Source organism: Mesocricetus auratus, unplaced genomic scaffold, assembly GCF_017639785.1.
Source record: "Mesocricetus auratus isolate SY011 unplaced genomic scaffold, BCM_Maur_2.0 Super-Scaffold_100006, whole genome shotgun sequence".
NCBI classification, from domain to species: Eukaryota; Metazoa; Chordata; class Mammalia; order Rodentia; family Cricetidae; genus Mesocricetus; species Mesocricetus auratus.
This window is the reverse complement of record NW_024429190.1, coordinates 98,788,598-98,812,768: the sequence shown is the minus strand read 5'-3', so window position 1 is coordinate 98,812,768 and position 24,171 is coordinate 98,788,598. Positions and strand designations below refer to the sequence as shown.

General features: G+C 48.3%; 1 protein-coding gene across 1 annotated transcript in view; it reads left to right on the top strand.

The window, feature by feature from the left end:
• The window catches only part of Vstm4 (V-set and transmembrane domain containing 4), a 91,078-nt gene continuing 66,907 nt past the window's right edge, over nt 1–24,171 (top strand). Inside the window, exons 1-2 of the mRNA XM_040747734.1 lie at nt 1–135; nt 7,189–7,587. Of these exons, the coding sequence (XP_040603668.1) occupies nt 81–135; nt 7,189–7,587 (454 nt within the window). The 5' untranslated portion in view covers nt 1–80. The remainder of the gene's footprint in view (nt 136–7,188; nt 7,588–24,171) is intronic.

Genomic DNA, 24,171 nt, shown 5'->3' with positions numbered 1-24,171 from the left:
CAGGAGGCCGAGGGGCGGGCCGGACCCGGCGGGCGGAGGCGCTCTCCCGGGTCACAGCGCCGGGCGGCGGCGTCGGGAAGATGCGGCTGCGGCTCCTGGCGCTGGCGGCGGCCGTGCTGTGGTGTCCGGCCCCGGGTAAGCGCGGCGCGGCGGGCGGCTGCGCGGGAGGCCGGGGCTCCAGCGAGCGGGAGGGGAGGCCGGGGCTGCGCGGGTTACTGGCGGCGCCCTCGTCCCGGCGATCGTGGCGGCGGGAGAGCGCCGAGCCAGGTCTCGGGTCCAGCCGGCGTCCCGTGGTGGGGACCCGCTCTCGGGACAGCTCCGGGTCCCTTCCGAGCCGCAGGCCGCGGAGCACAGGGAGAAGTCAGCCGGGTCGGAGCCCTGGGTTGGCGGCTTCTTTCTGTCTTCCGTAGCCGGCGGGACCCGCGGCTGCTGCCAGCATCAACTTCCTTTTAACTATCTCTGGAGACGCTCCGAAAGGAGGCCAGGAGCGACCGGATCGTGGGCACTGGGAACTTGCACTTGAGTCTTCTGGGATGGCCAGACCTGGTTAGAGAGGGTGTCGTAGGCTTCATCCAGCGGGGTCCGCTCCCACAAACACTGCTTCGGGTGCCACCTTTGCTGGCTCGCGTGGAGCTCCACGGTTCCCACTTAGAGTCGCCGAAGAGCCTTCTCTTCGATCCCCAAGACCATGCTGGCTGGAATAAAAGTCATAGAAACATTAGTGGCTCCCATTTCCCAGGCGACCACTACCAGTGCTAGGGGCACGCCACCCCATTTAATCACGAAGTAAGAACTCAAGTATTTATTGATCCCAGTACTTCACAAAACGTTGGCGCAGCTTATCAGCCCACCAATCTCTGAGGGTTGTGCAGTTTTGTCCCCATTTAAAAAAAAAAATGAAGAACAGAGGCACAGACCTGAAAAGTGGAATTCTCTAGATTCTGTCCTGGACGTACCTAGGGCCACCCAGTAGCTCCTGCTTGTGTGGCTCTCACCCTGGGCCTATCACCTACTCTTTTAAAAGTCTCCCCTAAGATCCTCGCTTCCATTTGCAAGAGAAAGCCCAGCATATCCGCTTACTGTGTAAAACCCACACCCCTAACCTGTAGTCTTCCACCTCCTTTAGGGGGTAGAATAAGAGTTTGTTGACCACCCAATCCTACAGTTCATCCTACAGAAAAGAAACCTGTCAGTCCAAGAAGCCACTAAATCCAGGCCATTCGAAGTCAGATCTCCCAGGTTTGAATCTCATGCAGGCTATGAGCTGTGTGAGCTTGAGCAGACCGCTTAGCTTCGCTGGGCCTCGGTCTTGTCTGTAAAATGAGAATTGGCAGCTGATGAGGATAAATTGAGAAAATACTTCTGGCTGCCTTTGAACTGTGTTTGGTCTGAAGTTCATTGCGTAGATGCCCACCTCTGTAATTTTAGGTGACAATTTTGGCTCACATTGAGTGATGTGAGGGCTAGGTCTGTGAGGGCTAGGTCTAGAGGCCCCCGGGCTTGGACAGTAGCCCCTGATGCTGCAAACACTCACACACTCACGCAAGGCAGTGTACTTCTCCAGAGATCGACTGTCCTGCCTCAGACATCACTTTGCTGTCACTCAGGAGTTCCTGTCTCCTGGAAACGAGTGCAGCATTTCCTTAGGCAGAGGGGAAGGCAGGCCATGCCCATCTTCCTGGTGTGCTCGGAACCGTGGCTGCTTCTGCATGGGTGGGGGGTGGGTGAAGCCCATGCTCCCTGCACCCAAGGGCTGCTTCAGGAGAAGACAGTACCATCTGGAGCTCCATGGATTTCCTCGCGGGAGAGCTGTGCTCATCCCTTTCATGGCATCACCAAGACACAGAGCGGTGGATAGACTCTGAGTCTCATTCCCAGGAACCCGAGGCTCATGCAGAAGCACAGACTAGAGTGGAGCTTGTGGGATCCCACGCAAAACAAATATGTAGGGGGATCTTCTTCAGGTATATTGGACTTTCAAACAATGTTCAGTGAAGGCTGGAGCCAGCGGCCGCCATGCTCGGGTGGCCATGCTCCTGCTGCTCTTGCAGGCACGGAGCCCACCATGCTCCAGGGCAGTGTGGGGTTGCCCTCTCCCCACAGTTCACGCGTGCAGACTTGTGGCTCAGCACGGTGCTACACTTGCACTTGCGGCGAAAAGCCCCGCTCACCCACGCTTTGCGTGGAGAAGCGCAGACTCTGAGAGCCCCATTCCTAACAGCCGGAAGTTTCCAGCCAGGGCACTATAGGACACCAACCAAGGCTCTCTACCCATCTCTTTTCTCACTGCTTCTTCTCTGGCAACTGGAAAGGCCTGGGACCCTGTGACTTCCAGAGCCCAGCCCTTGAGGGATGCCTGGAACTTTCTGGCATCAGTGCACAGGCATGCTGAGGGAATGGAATCATGGCTGCAGGAGTCTTGTCCTTCCTTTTGGAACAATGTCATCCATTGTCACCTTCCTTCTTTAAGAACTGGCTTTTGATTGGGATAAAGAGTCCCTGCCAGAGGACTATTAGCAGGAAGGGGAGTAGGTCTAGGTCACAGTGGGACAAAGTTCACAAACAGATAGTCACCTTTCCAGTTCCAGCCAGCACCTGGTTCTTCCTGCCTGGGGGGCACTCTGCATACTGAGACCCTCTCCCTTGGGGGTCATTCTCGGCTGTTGAGTTTTTGCTTCATTGATTCCAAGATAACTTTCAACTTGTGGCCGTATTCTGAGGTCTCTTTAACCCCAAGGCCGTATTCTGAGGTCTCTTTAACCCCAGGGTTGTTCCAGGATCTCCTTAAACCCTGCGTGTTCCCTCCATGGCCAGTGACACTGTAGCTGCGTCTCCCTCCCTGGTCCTGATGGGAGGCTCTCTTGCCCACTAGGCTATGAGCTCCGTAAGGTCAACAGAGGCCGTGGAGACAAGGGGGAGGTAGAGACTCTGAGTGAGGAGGGACAGTGTGGAGGGAGCCTACTTCTCTCCTCAGTTTTCCCGCAGTGTATGCTCATAAAAGCGGACATTTACCTTCTGCTTCAGGCTAATGTGACAGGTTTTTAGGTCAGGGAGTGAGAGTCAGCCCTGCCTGGCAGCTACATTGTGTCAGCTGGATGAAGAGTGACATCTACCCCGTGAGGTCCCTCATGCTGAGGCAGCATTTACTCAGTGGACCTTCCCTGCAACAGGTTGTATATGTTCTGCCGTTCGTCTATCTGGCCTGTATGTGCACCCACCCTGCCCCTCGCCAGCCATGCCTCCTGTGAGGATTCGGGCATTGTGCTGGCCCGCCCCGGTCACCTGGTAGAATGCACTCAGGCAGTGCCCTGGCCAGCCCAGGGTTCCACGTAGTCTGCACGTAGGTGCAAAGGACCCCTTTAAAAGACAGACCCCTGGCTGGGCGGTGGTAGCGCATGCCTTTAATCCCAGCACTCCACTCGGGGAGGCGGAGCAAGGCGGATCTCTGTGAGTTCGAGACCAGCCTGGTCTACAGAGCGAGTTCCAGGACAGCCTCCAAAGCCACAGAGAAGCCCTGTCTCAAAAGAAAGAAAGAAAGAAAGAAAGAAAGAAAGAAAGAAAGAAAGAAAGAAAGAAAGGAAGGAAGGAAGGAAGGAAGGAAGGAAGGAAGGAAGGAAGAAAGGAAGGAAGGAAGAAAGAAAGACAGACACCTGACTACTTACACTCTCTTTCCCCACGATTCTCCTGGGGCAGACAGGACTTTTCCTGTCTCCCTCTTCTCTTCAGTCCTCTCTCTGTCTCTGTGTCTCTTCACCTCTTTTCTCTTTCCTTCCTACTCCCCTCCCCTTTCTAATAAAAATTCTCACTTAAGCTCTGTCTGCCTGGCATGTTTGTCCCTCCGCCTCGGTCGCCCACGCAAGGTCCCCCCACAAGCTTTATCGTAACGCCTCCTATTGCTATTCTTCCCCGTTGTGCTGAGCCACAGGGGACAGACACAATGACCATGGTGGGACAGGAACAGCTCAAGCTTCTCCCTACAGTATTGAAAGAATAACCTTAACTTAAAAAGCCAGTGCTTGTCAGTGCGCACCCTTTCCTTCAGAGCTGTCTGCACACAAGCTGAGCTTCCGTATGCGTCGGCTTGGTCCGCATCAGGAACCTTCCGCTCAGCTCCAGTGCTGGGGGGGTGCTTGCTCGTGGCCCCTGGCTTTGACAGGGGACCCCGTTTCTGAGAGCCTGCGACTTTCTGCAAAGCTTTTCCGACAGAGCCTGAGGTGCTTAGCCATCTCGGGTTCAATTATCTCCACACCTTTGTGTGGAGGATCAGGGCAGGTGCAGGGTTAGGGTGAGCCTTCATCAACAGGGCTGTATGCAGTCGCCTGCTACCACACCAGGTGGCTTTAACAATAAACACGTACTGGCGAAAAAGCGGTGAAATCTCAGATCAAGGTGGTGGGTGTGTGGGTGGGTGGGTGGGGCATCTCTGTGTGCTTGGCTTGCGGTGGTGTCTTCTCCCTGTGTGTCCAGTCTTCCTGTGTGTGTGTGTGTGTGTGTGTGTGTGTGTGTGTGTGTCTTCTTATATGGCCGGCCACCAGTCAAATTGGTCCACATCGTCTCTGGGCACACCCTAAGGATCTCATTTAACTTAGTCTTTACCTCCAAAGACACCCACATTTGGGAGTACTAGGGGTTAGTGCTTCGATGTATGGATAGCCTAGGGTTCTTCACAATTCAGCCCACGATGACTGTGTTTGCACCCCCATGGGAGACACCGAGGTTTGGACCATCTGTAAGAGAACACGCGGTCAGAGGAGGGCCGAGGGGCATGCTACGAGAAGAGGGTGCCCTCTGAGGAGGTTAGCACAGTCCCTTTGCTGCCCTCTGAGCTCAGTCCCTTCTTTTCCAGAAGCAGGGGATAGGGCCTTGAGCCCGAGTCACAGGAGGACAGGAGGGGAAGGGTTACAAAGTTGCCTGCAGGATGGAATCTGGCCTCCCATGGGGACTGGAACACTTGGCACATTCTCTCCGTTTCAGTCACTATAAATAATCCCCTCTCCGTGGAGAGTTAACAGGGGGAGGCTGGAGCCTAGGGTTCAGTGTGCTTTCATCCCACCCATGTTGTTTCCGCTCCCTCTCTTCCCAGCCCCTCTGGCTCCAGTGGGGAGCCTCTGGGGGCGGGTCAGCCTGGCCTTGGATTCTGTAAGCCAGCTGCTGCAGCTCGGTGCTCTCTCTTCTGTCCGGTTCTCAGTGGCTAATGGGATGGGGGGGGGGTTAGCTAGGGGTCTCAGATGCCTCCTTGTTCACCAGGGAACTCCCACAGGAGGCTGTCTGCACCCCAGACGAGCCTCAGCCGTCAGGAGGAAGGGCTGTCCACACAAGCCAGGTGCCAGCCAGGTGGGCGAGATACACAGCCGGTGTGTACCACTGTCCTGGTTCACTGTGGTTGACTTCTCACAACAAGGCACTGTCCCTGGGGATCCAGGGAGCAGCCCACAGGACACTCCCAGACAGCCCCAGAGCTTTGACTCAACCTAATCAGTGCAGAGTGCCTCTTGGTATGTAAAATGACACTTGAGGTCCCTAAGGCTAATGGAGGCCTTCTCAGATACCTGCTGATTGGTATTTCTCATGAATCTCCTGGCCTGGCTTGGTCCCTCATTGCTGGAAAGAAAAGATTGGGGACCTCACACAGGTACAAAGCACTCAGTGGCCTTTCCCCTAACCAAAGGCTGTCATGGTGTTGAGTGGGTGCTGAATAATAGCTCCCGATAAATATTGTCCCAACCCTCCTTGGGGATGTCACCTTGCACGGCAAAGGGAACTGATGGATACAACTGAGTTAAAGTTCTTACACTATTCTGGAGGGTCCTGAGTTGAGCACCAGGCGAAGGATAGAAGAGCGATCCTCAGAACATAACTCTCCAAATGTTAAACTATTTAAAATAACCGCTGTGTGTTGAATGTGGCTTACCCTCAGAAACTCGGGTTGGAATCGGATTTCCATTGGAGACTGTAAGAGATGGGGCTTTTAAGAGGTGGTTAGGACCCTGTCCTCATGAATGGATGGATCCGTTCATTCACTCAATGATGGTTATTGCGAGGATGGCTATTTTCTAAAAGCCTTTGGCTAGGTCACTTAAGCACCTTTGTCATGACCTGTGATAGCCTGGGCTAAGTTGGGGATTCTTCTGGCAAGAAGGCCACCTTCCATCTAGTCTATGATATGGTCTCTCGAGCACTTATGTCTTGACAAGTCATTTCCTGGGCTACCCTGGGACCCCGCAGAAAGCTGTGGTTGAGAAGGGTCATGACGACACCCGCATGTGAGAAGACCCCTCCCATGAGCTCCAGGGTGGCGTGGCTGTGTTGTGTCACCCTGGTACACCCTGGAAAGTGGTGTATGAAAGAGGGAACAGTGTTCCGCGTCTCTAGGCTAAGGTAGTCTGGATGCTCTGGTGGGTATTGGGGTGCTCCACTGAAGGTTAGTCAGCTCAGGAGTAGAACTGTAGCTATGTGTGGGCTACTCTGGAGAAATACAAGGGCAGGTTGTAGTGGACAGGACCTGGGCTTCTGAGGCATCTTCCGGGGTATTGGGAGAGTCCCATATCCCTCTGGTTCCAGAGACTCCTCCACCTTTCATTTTACTCTATGAGCTTCAGTTCTGAGACCACAGATCCCGAGTCCAAAGAAGCCACTGAGAATCCTGTGTCGCTCCAGCTCACCAGCACTGGTGTAGCCTTCTGCTTGGCCATTAGGACTCACTGAGACTAAGAAAGTGAGTAGGGAGAGAGACAGACAGCTTCAGGCTCCTAGCTGACAAGTCATCGTAGGTTGAATCTCTAACCTGCATTAAACAGCTGTGACCTACAACCCTGTCATCATGGATTAAAACACTCCTTGGGGAGGTTGCTGGAGAAGATGGGGTATTAGCTGAGCTTTCAAAAGATTCTCCAAGTCCTGATTCATTTATGTAATCAGATATTAGTGGCAGATTAAGACATGTCTGTTTGGATGGCCAGCGTTTGACTCGATAAGAGTTTGGGTGCCCATGAGGCGATAGAAGAGCCATCCCTTTGGTCACAGCGAGACTAGGGAGTGAGTACAGAGAGCACTGAGACCATGGCCTCTCCTGCCTTACAGAGTATCTAGATGCTAGCCCCATGCGGCGGATCCCTGGCTCCTGGCAATGGCCTGGCTGCCACTGTCTGTCATTCATTTTTTTCTCCCTTTACTCTTTTTCGTTTGCAGAGGTCTGCGGTGCTCTCAATGTCACTGTGTCCCCAGGACCTGTGGTTGACTTCTTGGAAGGGGAAAATGCCACTCTCCTCTGCCACGTCTCCCAGAAGAGACGGAAGGACAGCTTGCTGGCTGTGCGCTGGTTCTTTGCCCCTGGCGGCTCCCAGGAGGCCTTGATGGTGAAGATGACCAAGCTTCGGGTGATCCAGTACTATGGGAACTTCAGCCGCGTTGCCAACCAGCAGAGGCTGCGCCTGCGCGAGGAGCGTCGGGGAGTACTATACAGGCTGTCTGTCCTCACACTCCGGCCAGCAGACCAAGGGCAGTATGTCTGCAAAGTACAAGAAATCAGCAAGCACAGGAACAAGTGGACAGCCTGGTCCAACGGCTCCTCAGCGACGGAGATGAGAGGTAAGAGTATGGCCGGGGTTTCTGAGGGGCAGGGGCCCCTGCTGTCATCGCTATGCAAATGCTGGTTGGCTCATTGGCTCTGCCAGTATAGGACAAGTCTCGAGGCCTCTGTGGGCCACCCCGCTGTGAGTCAAGTCACACAGATGAGGACAGATCTTGGACACTGTGGCTGATGTGTAGTGTGGATCCGTGGGAGCAAGGACGGGGGAGTGAGTGACACCTCCGTGCACATCATGTCCTGTCTGAAATATTGGACGGTGTGTGCTGTCACGTAAAGAAAGCTGGTCCCCACTCACAGTGGTAAGACGTCCGTTGGAGTTTAGCCTGAACTGCGCTTATTTGGACAGGCACTGAGACTTAGTGGTTCTGAGAGAGAATAAGGGGGGTGGGAGGAGGTGACTGTGTGGGACACCGAGTCAGGGAAGTATACAACTTACAGACAGCAATGGTCTTTGTTACTGTTCCCGGTGCAGTGACCAAATACCAGACAGAAATCATTTAGGAGGGGGATTACTATGGTTACTTGTTTTAGTGTTCAGGATGCTGCCTCTTGACCTCATGCATCGGGCCCAATTGTCATGCAGTGGAGGATGGGGTGGTGGAGGGCAGCTGTTCCCAGCACAGCCAACACAAAGCCAAGGTCATGGTAGGGGGAGGCTGGGCATGGTAGACCTCCAGGGACCCACCTCCAGGGTTCCGCTTCCTCCAGCTAGGTTCTACTGCCCACAGTGTCTACTTGCCCCTCAGTTAGCTCCGGCAGCAGCGGGGGACCAAGCTCTCAACACATAAGCCTATGGGGGCATTTCACACTCAAAGGATAATGATACTGAAAAGCAAGTACGGCCTTTGGTCCATGTGCAAGTGTCTAAGTATATAGCACGCTTCCAGAAGCAGGATCCCTCCTTCCCACAAAGGCTGGGAGATTCGGTATTTTCAGATATGATCAGATAGAGATGGGTCTTTGGATGCCTTGAGTTTTCTCAGCTGGGCACTGCACAGCAAGTGCGCCATCACAGGCATGTAGGTTTGAACTGTAAGTGACACTGTCTGTCCCACTGCTCCTAAGCCAAGGTTGAGCCCAGCTGAGAAAGGTCTCAAGGAACTAGATTAGACTTTAATTAGGAATAAAACCTTCTTCAGTTCCTGGCCCGTTTTTTAGGGCTATGTCTCTGTGATCACCTTAACTAGGGGTGCCTGGTACCCCAAAGCAAGTTTATGACGAGAGGGCCGGATACAAACTTCTCTCCCTGTGAATGGGCAGCCACGTGTTCCTGATGTGCTGCCTGCCAGGCTTGGGTCTCAGCTCACTGTGACATTGGAAAGTCAGGAAGGGTGAAGGCCCCAGGCTGGCCCACCCTTCCTGCAGGCAGATAGGAGGTGAGTTTGCGTTTTCCAAATATCTTGGCTACCAAACACCACCTTGGAAAAGGCTGTCATTTTTATCTCCAGTGTTCAATGGTCTAATCACGAAGACACCTCGGGCAATTTTAATGCCTTTCTATTGTGCACTCAGATCATGTCTTTGATAGCGTCCAACTTGGATTTAACTGCACACGGGATCAAGAGATTCACAGAGAAGAGCTGATTGTTTGAAATATGACAGAGGATAATTTTATCACACACAATATATAGTATTAAGCCCTTTAAAAGGTGACTTTTTCCTTTTTCGTTTGCGATAGGTATTTTTACAGTCCTGTGTAATAAGGACATGCTAAAGGGAGATCATCCATGTGGGGGTGTCTTTGAAACAGCCACTTGCCCCCTGGGGCTGGTGTTAAGGTTTGTGGTATGATGTATTTGCAAAATGGCGTGCGCTTCCCCTCCTTAAGCAAATTAATTCAAGAAAACAAATGACTGCTAATATAAATATGTATTTTGGCAAAGAAAATAATGAAAAAAATTACAGTGGCTGAGGATGCAAACCACAAAGATGATCTCTTGGCTCTACAATATGAGATCCTTTGTTTAAGAGTTTGTACATGTGCCTGTGCGATTGTGCGTGCGTGCGTGTGCTGCGTGTGTGTGTGCATGCGTGTGTGCGCGCAATATATATGTGTAAGTGTCCCATATATCCTGGGGTCATGTACTAAACCTGCTGGCAGTGACAACTGCTACCAATTAGCATATGTAAAAGGTCTACCACCTTTAAATAAGCAACCATCCAATTTATTAGTTCATGTGAATCTGCTTTAAGTGAATGAAGCTAGGTTCCTTCCAGAGCATTTATTTGAAAACCTGCTTCAAAAATCTGAGGTAGCTTGCAAGACTTCACCCGAAATAAAGGTTTCCCCTTTGTCTCCCAACTCCCTTCCCCCCTCCTTCCATTTCTGTTCACCCCATCTCTGCCCCTCAACTCCCTTTCCCTTTGTTTGTTTTCTTTTATATTTTCCTTTTTCTTTTTTTTTTAAAGCTGAGTACTCTTCCATTGTGGGTCGCTGCCATCTTTCCATTGTGAGTGTCAGTTTATGGACATGTAGGTTGTTTCTGTTCACTAGCTATTGTGAGCGGAGCAGCAGTGAAGGTGTTGAACCAGTGTCTTTGCAGGAGGATATAAAGACCCTTAGGTATACACCCAGGAGTGGTAGAGCTAGGTCACATGGTAGATCCATTTCTGGCTGCTTGAGAAACCTCCATACTGATTTCCAAAGTGGCTTCACCCCTTTGCACCTCCGCCAACCCTGTAAGCATCTGCCTTTCCCCATGCCCATGGGAGTACAGCTGAAAAGATTTTCCTCCGTTCTGCTGGCTGTCTGTTAGCATACTTTGTCATCAGAGCCACCAGTGCAATGAATGACACCGAGACCGGAGACTTATTAGTAACTATGAAGGCTCGGCCTTAGCTTAGGCTTGTTCCCAACTAGTCCTTATAACTTAGGTTAGCCCATATTTTAAATCCATGTTCTGGCACATGGTTCGTTAACTCATCTCCGTACTGACCATCCTGTTTCTTCTGCACCTGGATGGCAACTCCCTGCATGCCTAGATTTTTTTCTCTTCTTCTTCTCACTTCCCCCTGTTCTCTCCTGCCCAGCTATTGGCTGTTCAGCTTTTTATTATACCAATCAGAGCAACACATCTTCACAGTGTACAAATACTCCGCCCACATGGTTGACTTTATTTTGCTGGGTAGAATCCCTTTAGTTTCCTGGGGTCCTTTTGTCAGTTATTGGTCTTAATTCCTGCACAAACCAGAGTCCTGTTCACAGGGCCCTTATCTATGCGCATTTCCTACCTTTTTCTCTATTGGGTTTGGGGTCTCAGGTCTTATATTGAGGTCCTGTATCCATTTGGAGGTGAGTTTGGTGCAGGGTGAGGGGTAAGGATGTAGTTTTGTTTTCTTTCTATGTTGAAGAACGGGTTTCTCAGCACTATTTGTGGAAGTTTCTGTCTTTCCCCAGTGTATTTTCTGGTGTCTTTGTCAAAGATCAGATAGCGATAGTCACATAGAGTGTATTTGGCTCCTCTGTTCTGTTCCAACGATCTATGTGCCTGTTTCCTGCCAGTATCGTGCCGTTTTCATGGCTATGGCTCTGTAGTGTAATCTGAAATCGGGCATGGTGATGCCTCCTTTTGTTCACTATTGCTTTGGCTTGGTCTTTTGTGTTTCCACATACATTCTGAGGGTTTTTTTTTTATGTCTGTGAAGAAAGGACCTGATGTTTTGATTGGAATTGCATTAAATCTAACCTGTGGATTGCTTTCGGCAGTGTCTGAGTTCCTGTCCTATTGCAGTGAAGAGACACCATGAACAAGCGACTCTTATTTCACCAAGGGCTTTACTGCAGCTTCAGAGGCTTAGTCCATTATGTCGGGAGCAGACCGACATGGCACTGGAGCAGTAGCTGAGAGTTTTACAGCTTGATATGCATATACAGTAGACACAGAGAGACACTGGGCTTGGCATGCACAGGCTTTTGAAACCTCAAAACCCACTCCCAGTGACATACCTCCTCCAACAAGGCCACACTTCCTAATCTTCCCCAAGGAGTTTCACCAACTGGTACTAAATATTCAAATTGATAAGCCTATGGGGGCTATTCTCATTCAAACCACTACAAGTAGGGTTGTCATTTTAATAGTATTGGTTCCACTGGTCCATGAATTGGGCAGCCTATCTATCTTCTAGTTCCCTGACTTCTTTCTTCAGTGTAATGACATTTTCACTGTAAAGGTCCTTTGTTTCCTTAGCTATATTTACCCCAGTTATTGTATTTTAATTTCTATGACTATTATGAATTGAATTGTTTTGTTTTTTGGACTTCTTTTTTAGTATGTTTGTCATATCTATGGTATATATGTATATATATATATACATACACATATACATAAATATATATGAAAGTTACTGACTTTGGACTTTGGTGTGTTAATTTTGTATCCTGTTACTTTCCAAAACTACTTATCAGCCTTTTTTTTTTTTTTTTGGTGGAATTTTTTTTTTTTTTTTTGGTTTTACGAAACAGGGTTTCTCTGTATTGTTTTTGGAGGCTGTTTTGGTGGGATCTTAAAGGTCTCTTATGTATAGAGTCATGTCATATGCAGACAGGAATACTTTGGCTTTCTCTTTTCCTATTTGTATACCTTTTATTTCTTTTCTTGTCTTACTGCTCTAGCTAAGACCTCAAGCACGATGCTAAACCATACAAATACTTCACATTTTATGGTGATTTGTGTGTCTAACTTGCATCCTTTTCTATTGTGGTATTCCTTTTTCGGAAGTTGTTTTTACTTGGATGTAATTTACACTTGATTAATTACACTGAGTACCTTTTGGTGTCTACTCTTAGAAAGTATCTCCAATTACATGCTTATAAATGTATTTATAATTTTCTCTCACACTTTTAATCTTAAATACTTCATTTTTATCTCTTTGAGTTCCATATTTATATAAAGATAATGTACTTTTGTTTCCAACTATTCCAATTATTAGAGAATAAGACAAGTCCTCCCATTGTCAGTGTTTTAGATTTTCTTATGCTTTTTATTTTATTATTCTTATATGATTTATTTTTCTTTAAGATGATCTTGAGAAACAGCTTACCTAGTTTTGTGGATATTGTGTGAGGTTTTGACTGGTATGTTGACTTTTAAAATTGTGATTGTGTTGACAAGTGCAGTTCTATTTGTTTGTTTGTTTGTTTTATGTTGCTATGGAAAAATGTCCGAGGTTGGGGGTTTTGATAAGGCAAATGGGTTTATATAATTCACAGCTTTATAGGCTAAGAGCCCAAGACTGGGTGGCTGCATCTGCTTGGCTCTGATAATCGACCTCTTGGCTTCAGCACAGAATGACAGTGGGCATCATGATAGGCATGTTCAAGAAGGAGTGGTCACATGGTGTGACAGGAAGCCAGAGGGAAAGTCTAATCCATGTTTTCTCTTTCTGTAACAGTCAGCTTTAAAGAAACTAACCAGAGTCTTAAAAAAACCTTAGTCCCTTCTGAGGGCAGTATCCCAAATAACCTACCAAATTGGCTCCACTTCTGCAAGGTCCCAACACCTCTGAAAGTCTTGCCGAGGGACCAAGCCTCTAGCACATGAGTTCCTGGAGGGAAAACTCGTAATCAGAGGCACAGTTTGTACATCTCCGCTCTGTAGTTGCTCTTATCCAGGAGCCCTGAGTTCCTTCGTCTATTCTAGCCTTTTAAGTACCGTATGAAATTATATCCACATATGACTCTTGAAAATTTTTTCCTTTTGTTTATTTCTCCGTATTTGATTGTAACTAAAATCTAGCCCTCCCTCCAATGCATGCTCACACAGTTTGGGGTTGGTCATTGCTTTTGTTGACTTGTTTTTGACAATGCATGGGGTCCTGTGTACTTCAGATGTGGTCTTTTCAGTTGCTTATCAGTGTGTCTGTGACTTTATATGTTGTGATTTTTTTTGATCCATGTCCCAGTGGATTTACCTTCATTCTTTTTGTATGACTCTACCATGATAACTTCTCTGGGTTTCCATCCTGATCACATTTTCTATTGAAGACTCTTGGAGACCCCTGTTAGAGGGAGGCTCAGTCGCCTTAGTAAGAAGGCCAAATTTGAGATATCTGTGGTCCCTACTGATCAACTCACCAGAGAGGTCACTGGGGTTGTCCTGGAGGACATTTCACTGTGGGGTTTCTAAAGCCCTTGTGTAGACATCCACTCTATAGGTCTGTCAGAGAGAGGGAACGCCCATCAGCTCATAGTGACATTCATGGGTCTAACCATCTGGCATTCCTCCTCTTTTCTAGGAGCTCCCATTGTCCTTAGCTGTAATTACTTCTGTGCCTGTAAGTGGTCATCCCACAGAAAAGACAGAGTTGCCCCCCTTGGAAGGGGACAGAGGAGAATAGGAAGTCATCTGGCTGTAAAGCGTCATTGGTAGGAAGGCCTCAGCCAGGCTGTTGAATAGAAGGAAACCATGAATATTATTGAGCACTACAACCAAGGCTCATGACCTTGGCGATGTACTCAGGTAGGTTTCAAAGTATTTATGTGTATCACGATGCAGTCAGGTCTGATATCATGGCACCGTTCTTTGAGCGGGAGAGCTAGGGAAAGAGCTGACAAACAGGGACAGACTGGATAACCTTTACCCTGTCCCATCCACTCTGCATCCTGTGGGTGGTGGATTCAGGTTCCTGTCAAATGCCTTGTGAATGCATCCTGTGGGTGGTGGATTCAGGTTCCTGTCAAATGCCTTGTGAATGCCATGCACAATAAAAACGGTAGCAGCAACACTGAAAAGCCATTCTCCAAACAACACTCCCCAATCACTGCAGCTCCCCTTGCCTAACTTTCTTCTGTGGATGTACCTGTGAATTTTTCCCCCTAGGTCGGGCCATACCCTGGAGCCTGTGTGCGTGAAATAAGTAGTAGTTTGGTGGAGTAAAGCCTATGCTTATAGGGCTGCTGTTTTTCATTTTCAGTGGAAAATTATTAAGCTATGACAGAGATCAGAGATTTTGAAATGTGGGGAAATAGACATCGGGGCCTATCAGCAAATCATGCGTTGGGTATTGGCAATTGCTCCTGGGTGTACCAGAGCTGGTGTGATGGGACACAAATCCATAGGCAGAAATGGTGAGTGAACACTTGAGCTCCCGAGGACCATGAAGCCAGGCTCAGCTTATTGTAGAAAATCTGTCACAGCTGATGAACTTGTCAGTGGAGGCTTTCTGTGCAAAGGCAAAGACAAGGTGTGAGGTGCCTTGCGCCTTGTGCCACGTGCTGGGTTAAAAACCCTGCTCAGAGAGGATGGAGACTAAAGAGTCCTGTGTAGTGCATGGTATCAGAGTCCTCTGACCTGTGCAAGCATCATGGTCAGTGTTAAGTCTGATTGTACTTAATTATTTTATCAATGGCATTAAAAGGGGTGTTTATATCGCCTTAACCAACTTTCAGAAAATACAAAATTGAGATTTTTTTTAGCATCGGTAAGGAGTACAACATAATAAAAATGATTCCAGAGAGGTAAGAAACACAGGCAGGAAATAACAAAATGAGATTCAATTTGAAGGCAGGCAGAGAAATACATTGGGGGCGCATGAATCTTAAGCATTGTAGGATCGTCACCAGGAGGCTGTCTCTGTGAAGGGATAATGGAAAGTGATTAGATGATCTTCTGCAGTGTAACGCCACAGCGCATTGGCTGTTGTTATTTCTATACATGCATGGAGCAGCCTGACATCCCTAGGAAGTCAGGCAAGTGTGCCGGACACTGTGTGGGTGACATTTAGTGGGATCACACAATGAATTCTGAGAACAAATTTCCAGAAAAACAGATACAGTCTGAAAAAAGAAAGGCAAATGTAAGAAATGACGACCTGGGGAGGGAATCTGCTTTTCCAGTTCAAGAAGCTATGGTTGGCTTAGCGAAGTTGCACTGGAAAAAATACCTTCTAGCGCTAAGTGAATTCATTTATTTAGGTCTGTATCTTAGTTCTCTTTTTTATTGCTGTAACAAAATGCCTGAGACTGAGTAACCCATATTAGAGATTTATTTAGCTCATGATTCCAGAGGCCAAGAAGTTAAGAGCATGTTTCTGGCACCATTGATGGCTTCCTATTTATTGGTGTAGTCCAGGGCAAAGGCTCACTTTGTAACAGAGGCTTTCCTGTATAATCCGACTTATTGGTCATGTCATTGATCTGTGAATGGATTTGGGAGAGCCTGTCCAATCACCTTTTTAAAGTCCTACCTTTCAACATTGCTGTATTGGTGACCAAGTTGCCAATGCATGAACTTTTGTGGGGCACAGTCAGATCGTAGCGGGATCATAAAGTTACTTACTGGACCATTGAAATGACGGGGCTCTGGAAACACATGAGTAGATCCATTCTGCAGGAGAGACAGCTCATTAGGAGTAGAGTGGTAGAGATTCACAGAGGGGCCCTTGCTAGCTAAGGGAGAGGGCAGTGTTGGAGCTGACGCCGGTGGCTTATGATGAGGTGTTGATAGTTAGGGGTCACAGACTGGATCATGAAGGGGCCTGTACCAAATCCAACGGGTGTTGCAAGGCAATGTTTTCAACATCGCCTGATGAAAGCTTCACTAGAGGCATTGTTGTGTGGCTTCCCAAGTGTGCGCATGGGGCTCTGGTTTGTGAGGTCTGAGATGGATTTGATTACTCAGTGCTTTTGGGGCTGTGGGAAACACCAGTATTGGGGCAATGGAAGGATACTTCCATTTGACTTGGTGTTCATTGCATGGCTCCTCTGGGCTGGTGTTAGAATCCACTTTTCTCTTGCTGTGATAAAACACTTTGAATAAGAAGCAGTTTAGGGGAGGAAGGGTTTACTTGACTTACTCTTCAGGTCCCAATCTGTCATTGAGTCAGTCAAGTTAGGGAAGGAAAGCTAGCAGAAACTTGAAGCAGGACTCAAGGGATACGAGCGATGCTATTCCCTGGGTCATGCTCAGCTGCCTTTCTTATGCAGACTAGGGTTCCCTTTGAAATGAGGTGCAAGTTCCATATTCTAAGGGGTTTAAAATCTCTCATACATGTGAAAAACATGGACAACTGATATCCCTTATCTGAAATTCTTGGACCAGAAGTGTTGTGAATTTTAGATTTATTCAACTTTGAGAATATTTGCTTATACTTTACCATTAGAGAATCTCTAATCTGAAATGTGAAAAACTTCGAAATATGATAAATTGCAAAATTGCAGGTTAGAGAGAATCGACCAGTCTATTGTTGGTTGGTTTTTTTTTCTACTAATGGTATTTTCTGTAGAAAGGAGCTTTGTCCCTATAGATATGAAGGTCTTGACCAAGCCCATCTGTACTCCCCATGTTGTACTGACTGATCACTTCTGTGCATGGGCATGACAATTTGCAACTCAAGCTGTTGTCTTCCTGTGCTGGAATGTGATAGTCCCAGATGCCTCTATGAGTATTCCTACCCCACCCTCTGCCCACGTCCATGGTGCTAGTCTTCTCCTCACTGATCTCTGAAGACATTCCTTTTCCTCATTTGACCAATCTGATCTCTCCAAGCTTTGGGAGTATCCTCTGCTTTGTAACCCTCCAATCTATTTTGTGTTTCATGACCCCTAGACTTGTCTAGCCATTGATCTGGCTAGTTCCATCCCAAGAAATGCAGATTCCTTAGATTTGTCGGTATGGCCCTGGCCACAGTGGGATCCCTATGCCTTGCTGTTTCTTCAGCTGTGTCCAAGATGAAGTCTGGGGGTCCATAGGCTTCTTACCAAGAGTGGGTGGGCCTAGCCTTCATCCTGGTGCCACATCCTGTGGTCACAGGTTAAAAGCTAGATGGGATAGTTGACAGGACTCATCCTGATGGCCCTGTGTGAGCGTGACATCGCCTTCCACTTAAGGCTTCAGCTTTGAGAGGTGCAACAACTTCAGTCCTCTGGAGTTTGTGAAAAATGACCTTTGGCGGTTTTTCAGCCAAGTTTTACAGCCTGTGGGATCAGAACGTTTTGAGGCGAAAATAATCCCCCACCCCTGTGTTCAGAGAGAGCTCTCTTCATCGTTGATCAACAGTAAAATGCTCAGAACAGCAGCAACCTCTAGCCTCTAGCCACAAACAGCACAATTGAAGGAGCCAGACTGTTGGTCAATTTAAGGTTATAAAAGTCAGCTGTCAATGGAAAAATGGCATTACCTTAAAAGTTTGATGACAGAGCAGACAAGATGGTTCAGTGTGTAAAGCACATGCCAGGCACATGTGAGGACCTGTGTTCCATCCCCAGAACCCACCTGAGAGCTGCATCCAGTGGGATGTCTGTAATCCCAGCTCATCTCTGGGGACATGAGAGGTGGAGCTTTCTGACAACTACCTGGGTTTACACAAGATCCTATCTCAACAAGATGGAAAGTGAGGGACAATGGCCCAGGTCTTCCTCTGTGTATCTGTGCATGTGTGTGAACACATGAATGCATCATGTCCAGACATATCACACACACACACACACACACACACACACACACACACACACACACAGAGAGAGAGAGAGAGAGAGAGAGAGAGAGAGAGAGAGAGAGAGAGAGAGAGAACTTGAGTGCAATTTATAAAAAATGTTTGAGGGCATAGATAAAATCAGAACATAATTTATCATCTGAGTATTTGACCCCAAAGTGTGAGAGGGGATTTAATAATTAGATTCAAACTTAACACCACAGGGAACAGACACTTCAGGTTTCCATGGAAGAAGTTAACTAAATCCCTTCTCTCTGGAGACATGGAACAGATAATTAGGAATGAGATTCACTCAACATTTAGCGCTACTGCTTAATTAAGCAAGTGAGCATCATGGAGTTTACAGTGTCAACAGGTCCAGACACTCAGAAGAAACAAATTGATAACCAGAGAGTAATTTAAACAACACTCAGACATTCTTCATTGGATCAAACCACAAGCCAACCACTGGTCTTGCAAAACGTCAGGAGATTAAAATCTCAAACTCCCAAAGATGAAGGAAGCTTTCGTTTATGAATCTGTCTTTGGGACACTGTGCCCAAAGAGGCATGAGGTAGATAGCTCGTATCCCTGCTGACCTTGGACCAGGGCCTCGTAACCCAGGGGAAGGGCATGGGGAGACAGGATGAAAGTCAGGACTCCATAGCAGGTGTCCTAGACATGGGAGGAAGGCAGGGATACAGTTCTGGGATGCATATGAGAGGTTACCAGGGGGCCATGAGATCCTGCTTGGCTCACAGTAGGGCTTCAGCAGACATGATAGGCCCTACCAACTGATGGCAGCTCAGGCCTAAGCAAGAGGAAGGAACTCAAAGAATACAGGAGATGCAGATTGGCCGTGTGGGGCGGAGGAGGGGAGTAGGCAGTGAGAGGCTGGTGAGGTGACCTGGCCAGGGATTTCGGCTCCCTGCCAACTCTGATTTGACTCAGTGCATGGGCACAGAAGAAGTTCCAGAACGTATTTTGCATGTAAAAAGTGAATAAGGGATTTAAACTCTTGGGTTAAAAAGCCCAATTGAAATGGCCAAAAAGGGCAGAAGGGTGGATGCTGGGAGAGAGTCAGTAAGGAAGCCCTGCGCTTGGCTTCGGTGCCCCCTGAGGGCGGATGCTGACCCTAGTGTTCTGTAGCTGGCTCCCTTGGGGAATGTGGACTTCCTTTGCAACCGCCCCGCACCCTGGGAAGTTTGTTTATTTTTAATCCTTTGCTTGGCTTGCTTTGTTTTGCCTTTGCCCAAGTGCAGAAGACAAGAGGGTCTTAAACGGAACAAAGTGGAGCCTCAGTGTTTATCAGCAGGGGCCCCAGGGTGGCCTTTCTGACAGGGGCAGCTCTGTCTGAACCTCCAGAGGGGCTGCCTCTGAGCCATCTTGGAGAAGCAAAGAGGAAAGGAAGGGATAGGCAAGCCTCAGAACAGCAACGGAGGTCTCTATGTCAACGGTTCCCTCACCAACGTGTGGACCCAGTTATTTATTTTTTTTAATATTTTATTTATTTATTGTGCATACAGCCTTTTGTCTGCAGGCCAGCAGAGGGTAGCAGATCTCATTCAAGATGGTTGTGAGCCACCATGTGGTTGCCGGGAATTGAACTCAGGACCTCTGGAAGAACAGTCAGTGCTCTTAACCGCTGAGCCATCTCTCCAGCCCATGGACCCAGTTATACACAGTGGGAACACAGCTACATTTGAACACTTCTTCCCCTTGGGGATTATCTGGTCCTTGAAAAAGGACGGGTAGTGAGCCTATCTAACTTTGTAATAGGAGGCACAGAGGTTGCTGACTTATTCCTTTATTTTCTAATCACCTTACATGTGTTTTCCTTAGCATGGATCTGTTGTGTGCAGCCTGGGGAAACTGAGGCAGGGTGGTATCTGTTCCCCATGGGTACAAATGAGCAAGGCTCACATGCCAGGGAGCAGATCTTAGACTTCGTGTCTTCTTGGCCAAAGCTAGGAACCATCCTCTGCCTAAGGAATCTGCTTCCTTCCTGTAGCAATCTTTAAAGTAACCCTGGGAAGTGCGAGTCCAGGGCCAGCACATGAGGGAGCTGTGAGCTCTGGGGCTCGTGTGTTGTGTGGCTCCATGACTTCTGAGGCTTCGGAGAGGAAAGGGGGCTTGGGTGAGATGGGGCTTCTGCCCTGGCCTCTCCCAAAGCTTCTAACATGTAAGGATATCACGGTCATGACTTCCGTTCCTTTTGAGTAGCCTGCTACCCTAGTGTGTCCCAATGTACCCTACAGAACCACATCATACAATACTATACCATACCACACCAAACCACACCACACCACACCACACCACACCATACTACACTATAGCATAGCATACCATACCATTCCACACCACACCACATCATACCATAAACTGACTACTTGATTCATTCATTTCTTTTGTTAGCTGCTAAGACACATATTGTCCAGCCTTGCTTCCAACTCCTGGGCTCCAGGGATCCTCTTGCTTTAGCCAAGGGCTACAGGCATATGCTTTCAGAACCACTTCGCTCCTGTGAAATACATATGCCTTGACGTCAGACCAAGGAAAATTCTAGAAAGTGAAGGAACGAGACATAGTTGCAAATACTACAAGGGGACATCTGGCTGGAACATTCTCTGTAGGTAGTGATGCATTTTAAGGTAGCACATTCAGTAGGAGTGAGATAATCCCTGCAGAAAGGCATCTCTGACCCAAGTGGCCTCCAAAGTCCAAGTCTGAAGGTCCTTTCTCTCAGGGAGACTATGGAATGCTGTCCTAGAATAACATCCATTGCCATCCTAACTAGAGCAGCTGTTACTGCCACAGGAGACCCTGGATACTCGGCCTATTGTGTTTTCTCATTGGAGAGATGGAGATGGTCATCACACCCTTGTCTGAGGTTCTGAACACCTCCTCCTACACTTTTCCATGATCTCTATGTAATTCTACCACAACTGCAAAGTGGTCTTGGGAGGTGTAAGTGTCTAAGAAGTGGAAAGTTAGCTGAAGGGGACCACTTATAAAGCCATGGGAAAGTTGTCATCCATGCTAGGGAGAGACTTTTCTGTGTTGTGACTATTTTGAGGCCATCCATGCTCCTATAAGTAGTTCCAATGAATTCCCTGACTTACTGAGACAGGCTCGGGTAGAGTCGGTCCTTGGGGCCCTGTTTGAGAAGAGTAAACACTTGTCCATGTATCCCCAGGGAAAGTTCACACACCAGAGATGTATCGATCCTTGTAGATATCCATCCAGCCCTTTTGGATATAACTTTCCTTAATGTTCTCTCTGCATATATTCTGTGATGACACATGACCCACGAATTCTGGAACCCTTGGGAACACACTGTGTGACAGGCTCACTCCTGTGTGCTGTTACTCTTGCTATCCCTGGGCTGGACTTACGGAGATGCTGTCTAGAATATTCTACTTGAGTCCTAAATCCATCCCTGAGCTGCACAGGAGGCCAACCAAGGCTCCTGTGACCTAAACCTCCCCTCCCTTATCTTCTTGGGCTTGGCTCCTATGTCTCATCCACACAGGGTCCTCCATGTGGGGTCCTGGGACCTGGAGCCTCTGGCCCTTCTGAGAGGTGTTCCTAATCAGGCAAATTCTCCCTCCCCTCACTCATCCCCAGAAACTCAGGTGCACTGCCAGAGAATCTTCATTTTAACAAGATCCAGTTGACTGTCCTGTCTTGTATGTTAAGTGTTTCCCGTCGTGGTCTACCAGGTACCAGGCAGCTTCCCCTGAGATCAACTGGTACAGAATCCAGATGAAGGCTTTCGCCAGCCTGGCCAAGCAGCAGAGGCAGAAAGGCTGAGGAGGGTCTCCCGACGCACCTTGCCAGGGCCATCTCTGGGGCTTTCTTTTCAAGTCAGGATTCAAGGTCATTGATGACCCTGTCTAGAGGTGGGTTCCCTAAGACCCCCATCAAAGGATGTGACTGAGATGTTTTCTTGTAACCTCCTTCCTGCTCCTTCTAGACAAAATTGACTTGTCTGAGTCCTCGGGGCTACAATCTTCTGTTTTGATCTTGTAGCCGCTTTTGCTCAGCAGCTCGCAGAGGGGCAGGAGTGTGGGGCATCTCACAAATTATTAGCTTTCTTTGTGTTCTGCTCTCCTGAGGAGGGTCTAGAACAGTTGAGGCCTTAGTCGTCTGGGCCACTGCCTCCTTGAGAAGACACACAGGGTCTGTGTACTGGTACCAGGTCCCAAGGCCATGACAAAGCAGCCAGCAGTCAGGAGTTAGTTGACTTGGGCAGGAGCAATCTTGCTTCCTCTCCTCCATTATGATCTTTGAACCAACTGACCAAAAGGCACAGTGTTCAAGTAGACCAAAGTCCTCTCTATGGCTGATGTAGCTGCATTGAGAAAGCTTCCTTCCGTTTCTGCGCCTCTCTTCCACGGAGGAACTAGAAGCCCTAGATTCTGTAGGGACAGGAGGTTGGGTCCTGCGCCTGACTTTCCTGGACACAGGCAGGACTGATGGGGAGAGAGAACATGAAATAATTACAGTGTGGGGAGGGCAATAGTCACTCATTTGCGGAAGCTTGAGTGACGAGTCGATCCCAAGGCATGTTTTAGCCTCTGCCCCCTCAAGTAGCCCCAGCCCCTATCTATAAAACAACCTGCCAGTGGCTGTCAGGTTATAGAAATTCCAGCAATTAGGCAGGGCGGAGGTGGCACACGCCTTTAAATCCCAGCACTCAGGAGGCAGATGGATCTCAGTGAGTTCGAGGCCAGCCTGGTCTACAAAGCAAGTTCCAGAACAGCCAGAACTGTTACACAGAGAAACCCTGTCTCGAAAAACAAAACAAACCAAACAAACAAATAAAAATAACCAATTTGGACATGAGGGCTGTTTGCTGTCCCTCCCTTATTGTCTGACTGTACAGCTGGCTGATAAGGAGAGGAGACCAACAGCCAAAGTGCACAGCCTTGCTGGCTTCTGTCAGAGAGCCTGCAGTCTTCAGATGGCTAGCTCGTTCACTAGACGTGAATTCTGCAAAAATTTGTGTTTTATTTCAGAATGTCTTGAGTCAATGCGAATAGTGTGTGGTGGAAAACATGTCATATTTCCTTTCCATTTTTGTGTTTTGTGGTGGTAGGAATCAAGCCCAGGGCGTTACACATACTAAGATGTACTTGACCACTGAGCTATCGCCAGCCCCCAGCAAAACACTTTCTACTAGTATTGGTATTCTTTTCCAGCCCATCCACCCTGCAGAGGCCTCTTTCACTCCATGCCTACAGGAAAGGTTGGCCAAGGTCAGTTTATATCAGCCTTGTGCTGGGCCACAGGAGGAGGGGCCAGGGCAGGGAACGGGACCATAGCTGCTCTAGAAGCCCTTGCTGTGGACAGGCTCTATCAGACAGCCAGGTTTCCTTCCAGTCCGTTCTCAGACGCACAGTTTGACATTGTGTCAAATTCACTGGAGATAACACAGGATTCACGGCTGAACTAAGATAGGCACAAGAGAACTTTGGGGCAATTCCTGAAGGTCTGGCAGGGTCCCTGGGCATTTTTCTTTCTTGTAGAAGCAGATAAGTAAGTGTTGCTAATCTTCAGGCACCAGGCAAAATGACTGCCCTTGTCAAATTGCCTGGACTGGGAAGGCAGGTGACTGTCCCCATAGCTTGGAAATCCCCTTGTGTGAGATTTCTTAGGGTGTGTCTTACCTGCTGTCATACATGAAGCAGAAGGACCTGCACTCGTGTTAAATCTGAACCATGGTTTCTTTTCTCTGGAAGACATATGGAGGTGATCTCTTGGCACCTGCTTTGGCTAATAGGAAAACCTATTCCAACTGAAGGGTTAATCACAGGAGTGGAGAACCCTCTCATTTTGGCCATTTGGACAACTGGATATTCACTCCACGTAAAGTACTCCGAGGCAAAGAACTCTTCTAGGCATGGGGATCGTAGCAGTCAATAAAAGCAACCTTATGCTCTTAAGGGATGGCTGCCCTTGGACGGAGATGCTCATGACGTCCCAGACAAAACTGGAAACACTCCATGTGTTCTAAGCCACGTAACCCTCACCTGTGCTGTCACAAGTACTTATCACCCATTTTAAAACTAAGGCACCAGGCACTTCAGAGACTTAACTGAGTTCCCACTGCCAGCAAATGGCAGTTGATCACTTCAAGCTATTGTGCATGGGCCCGCTACACCCTTTAT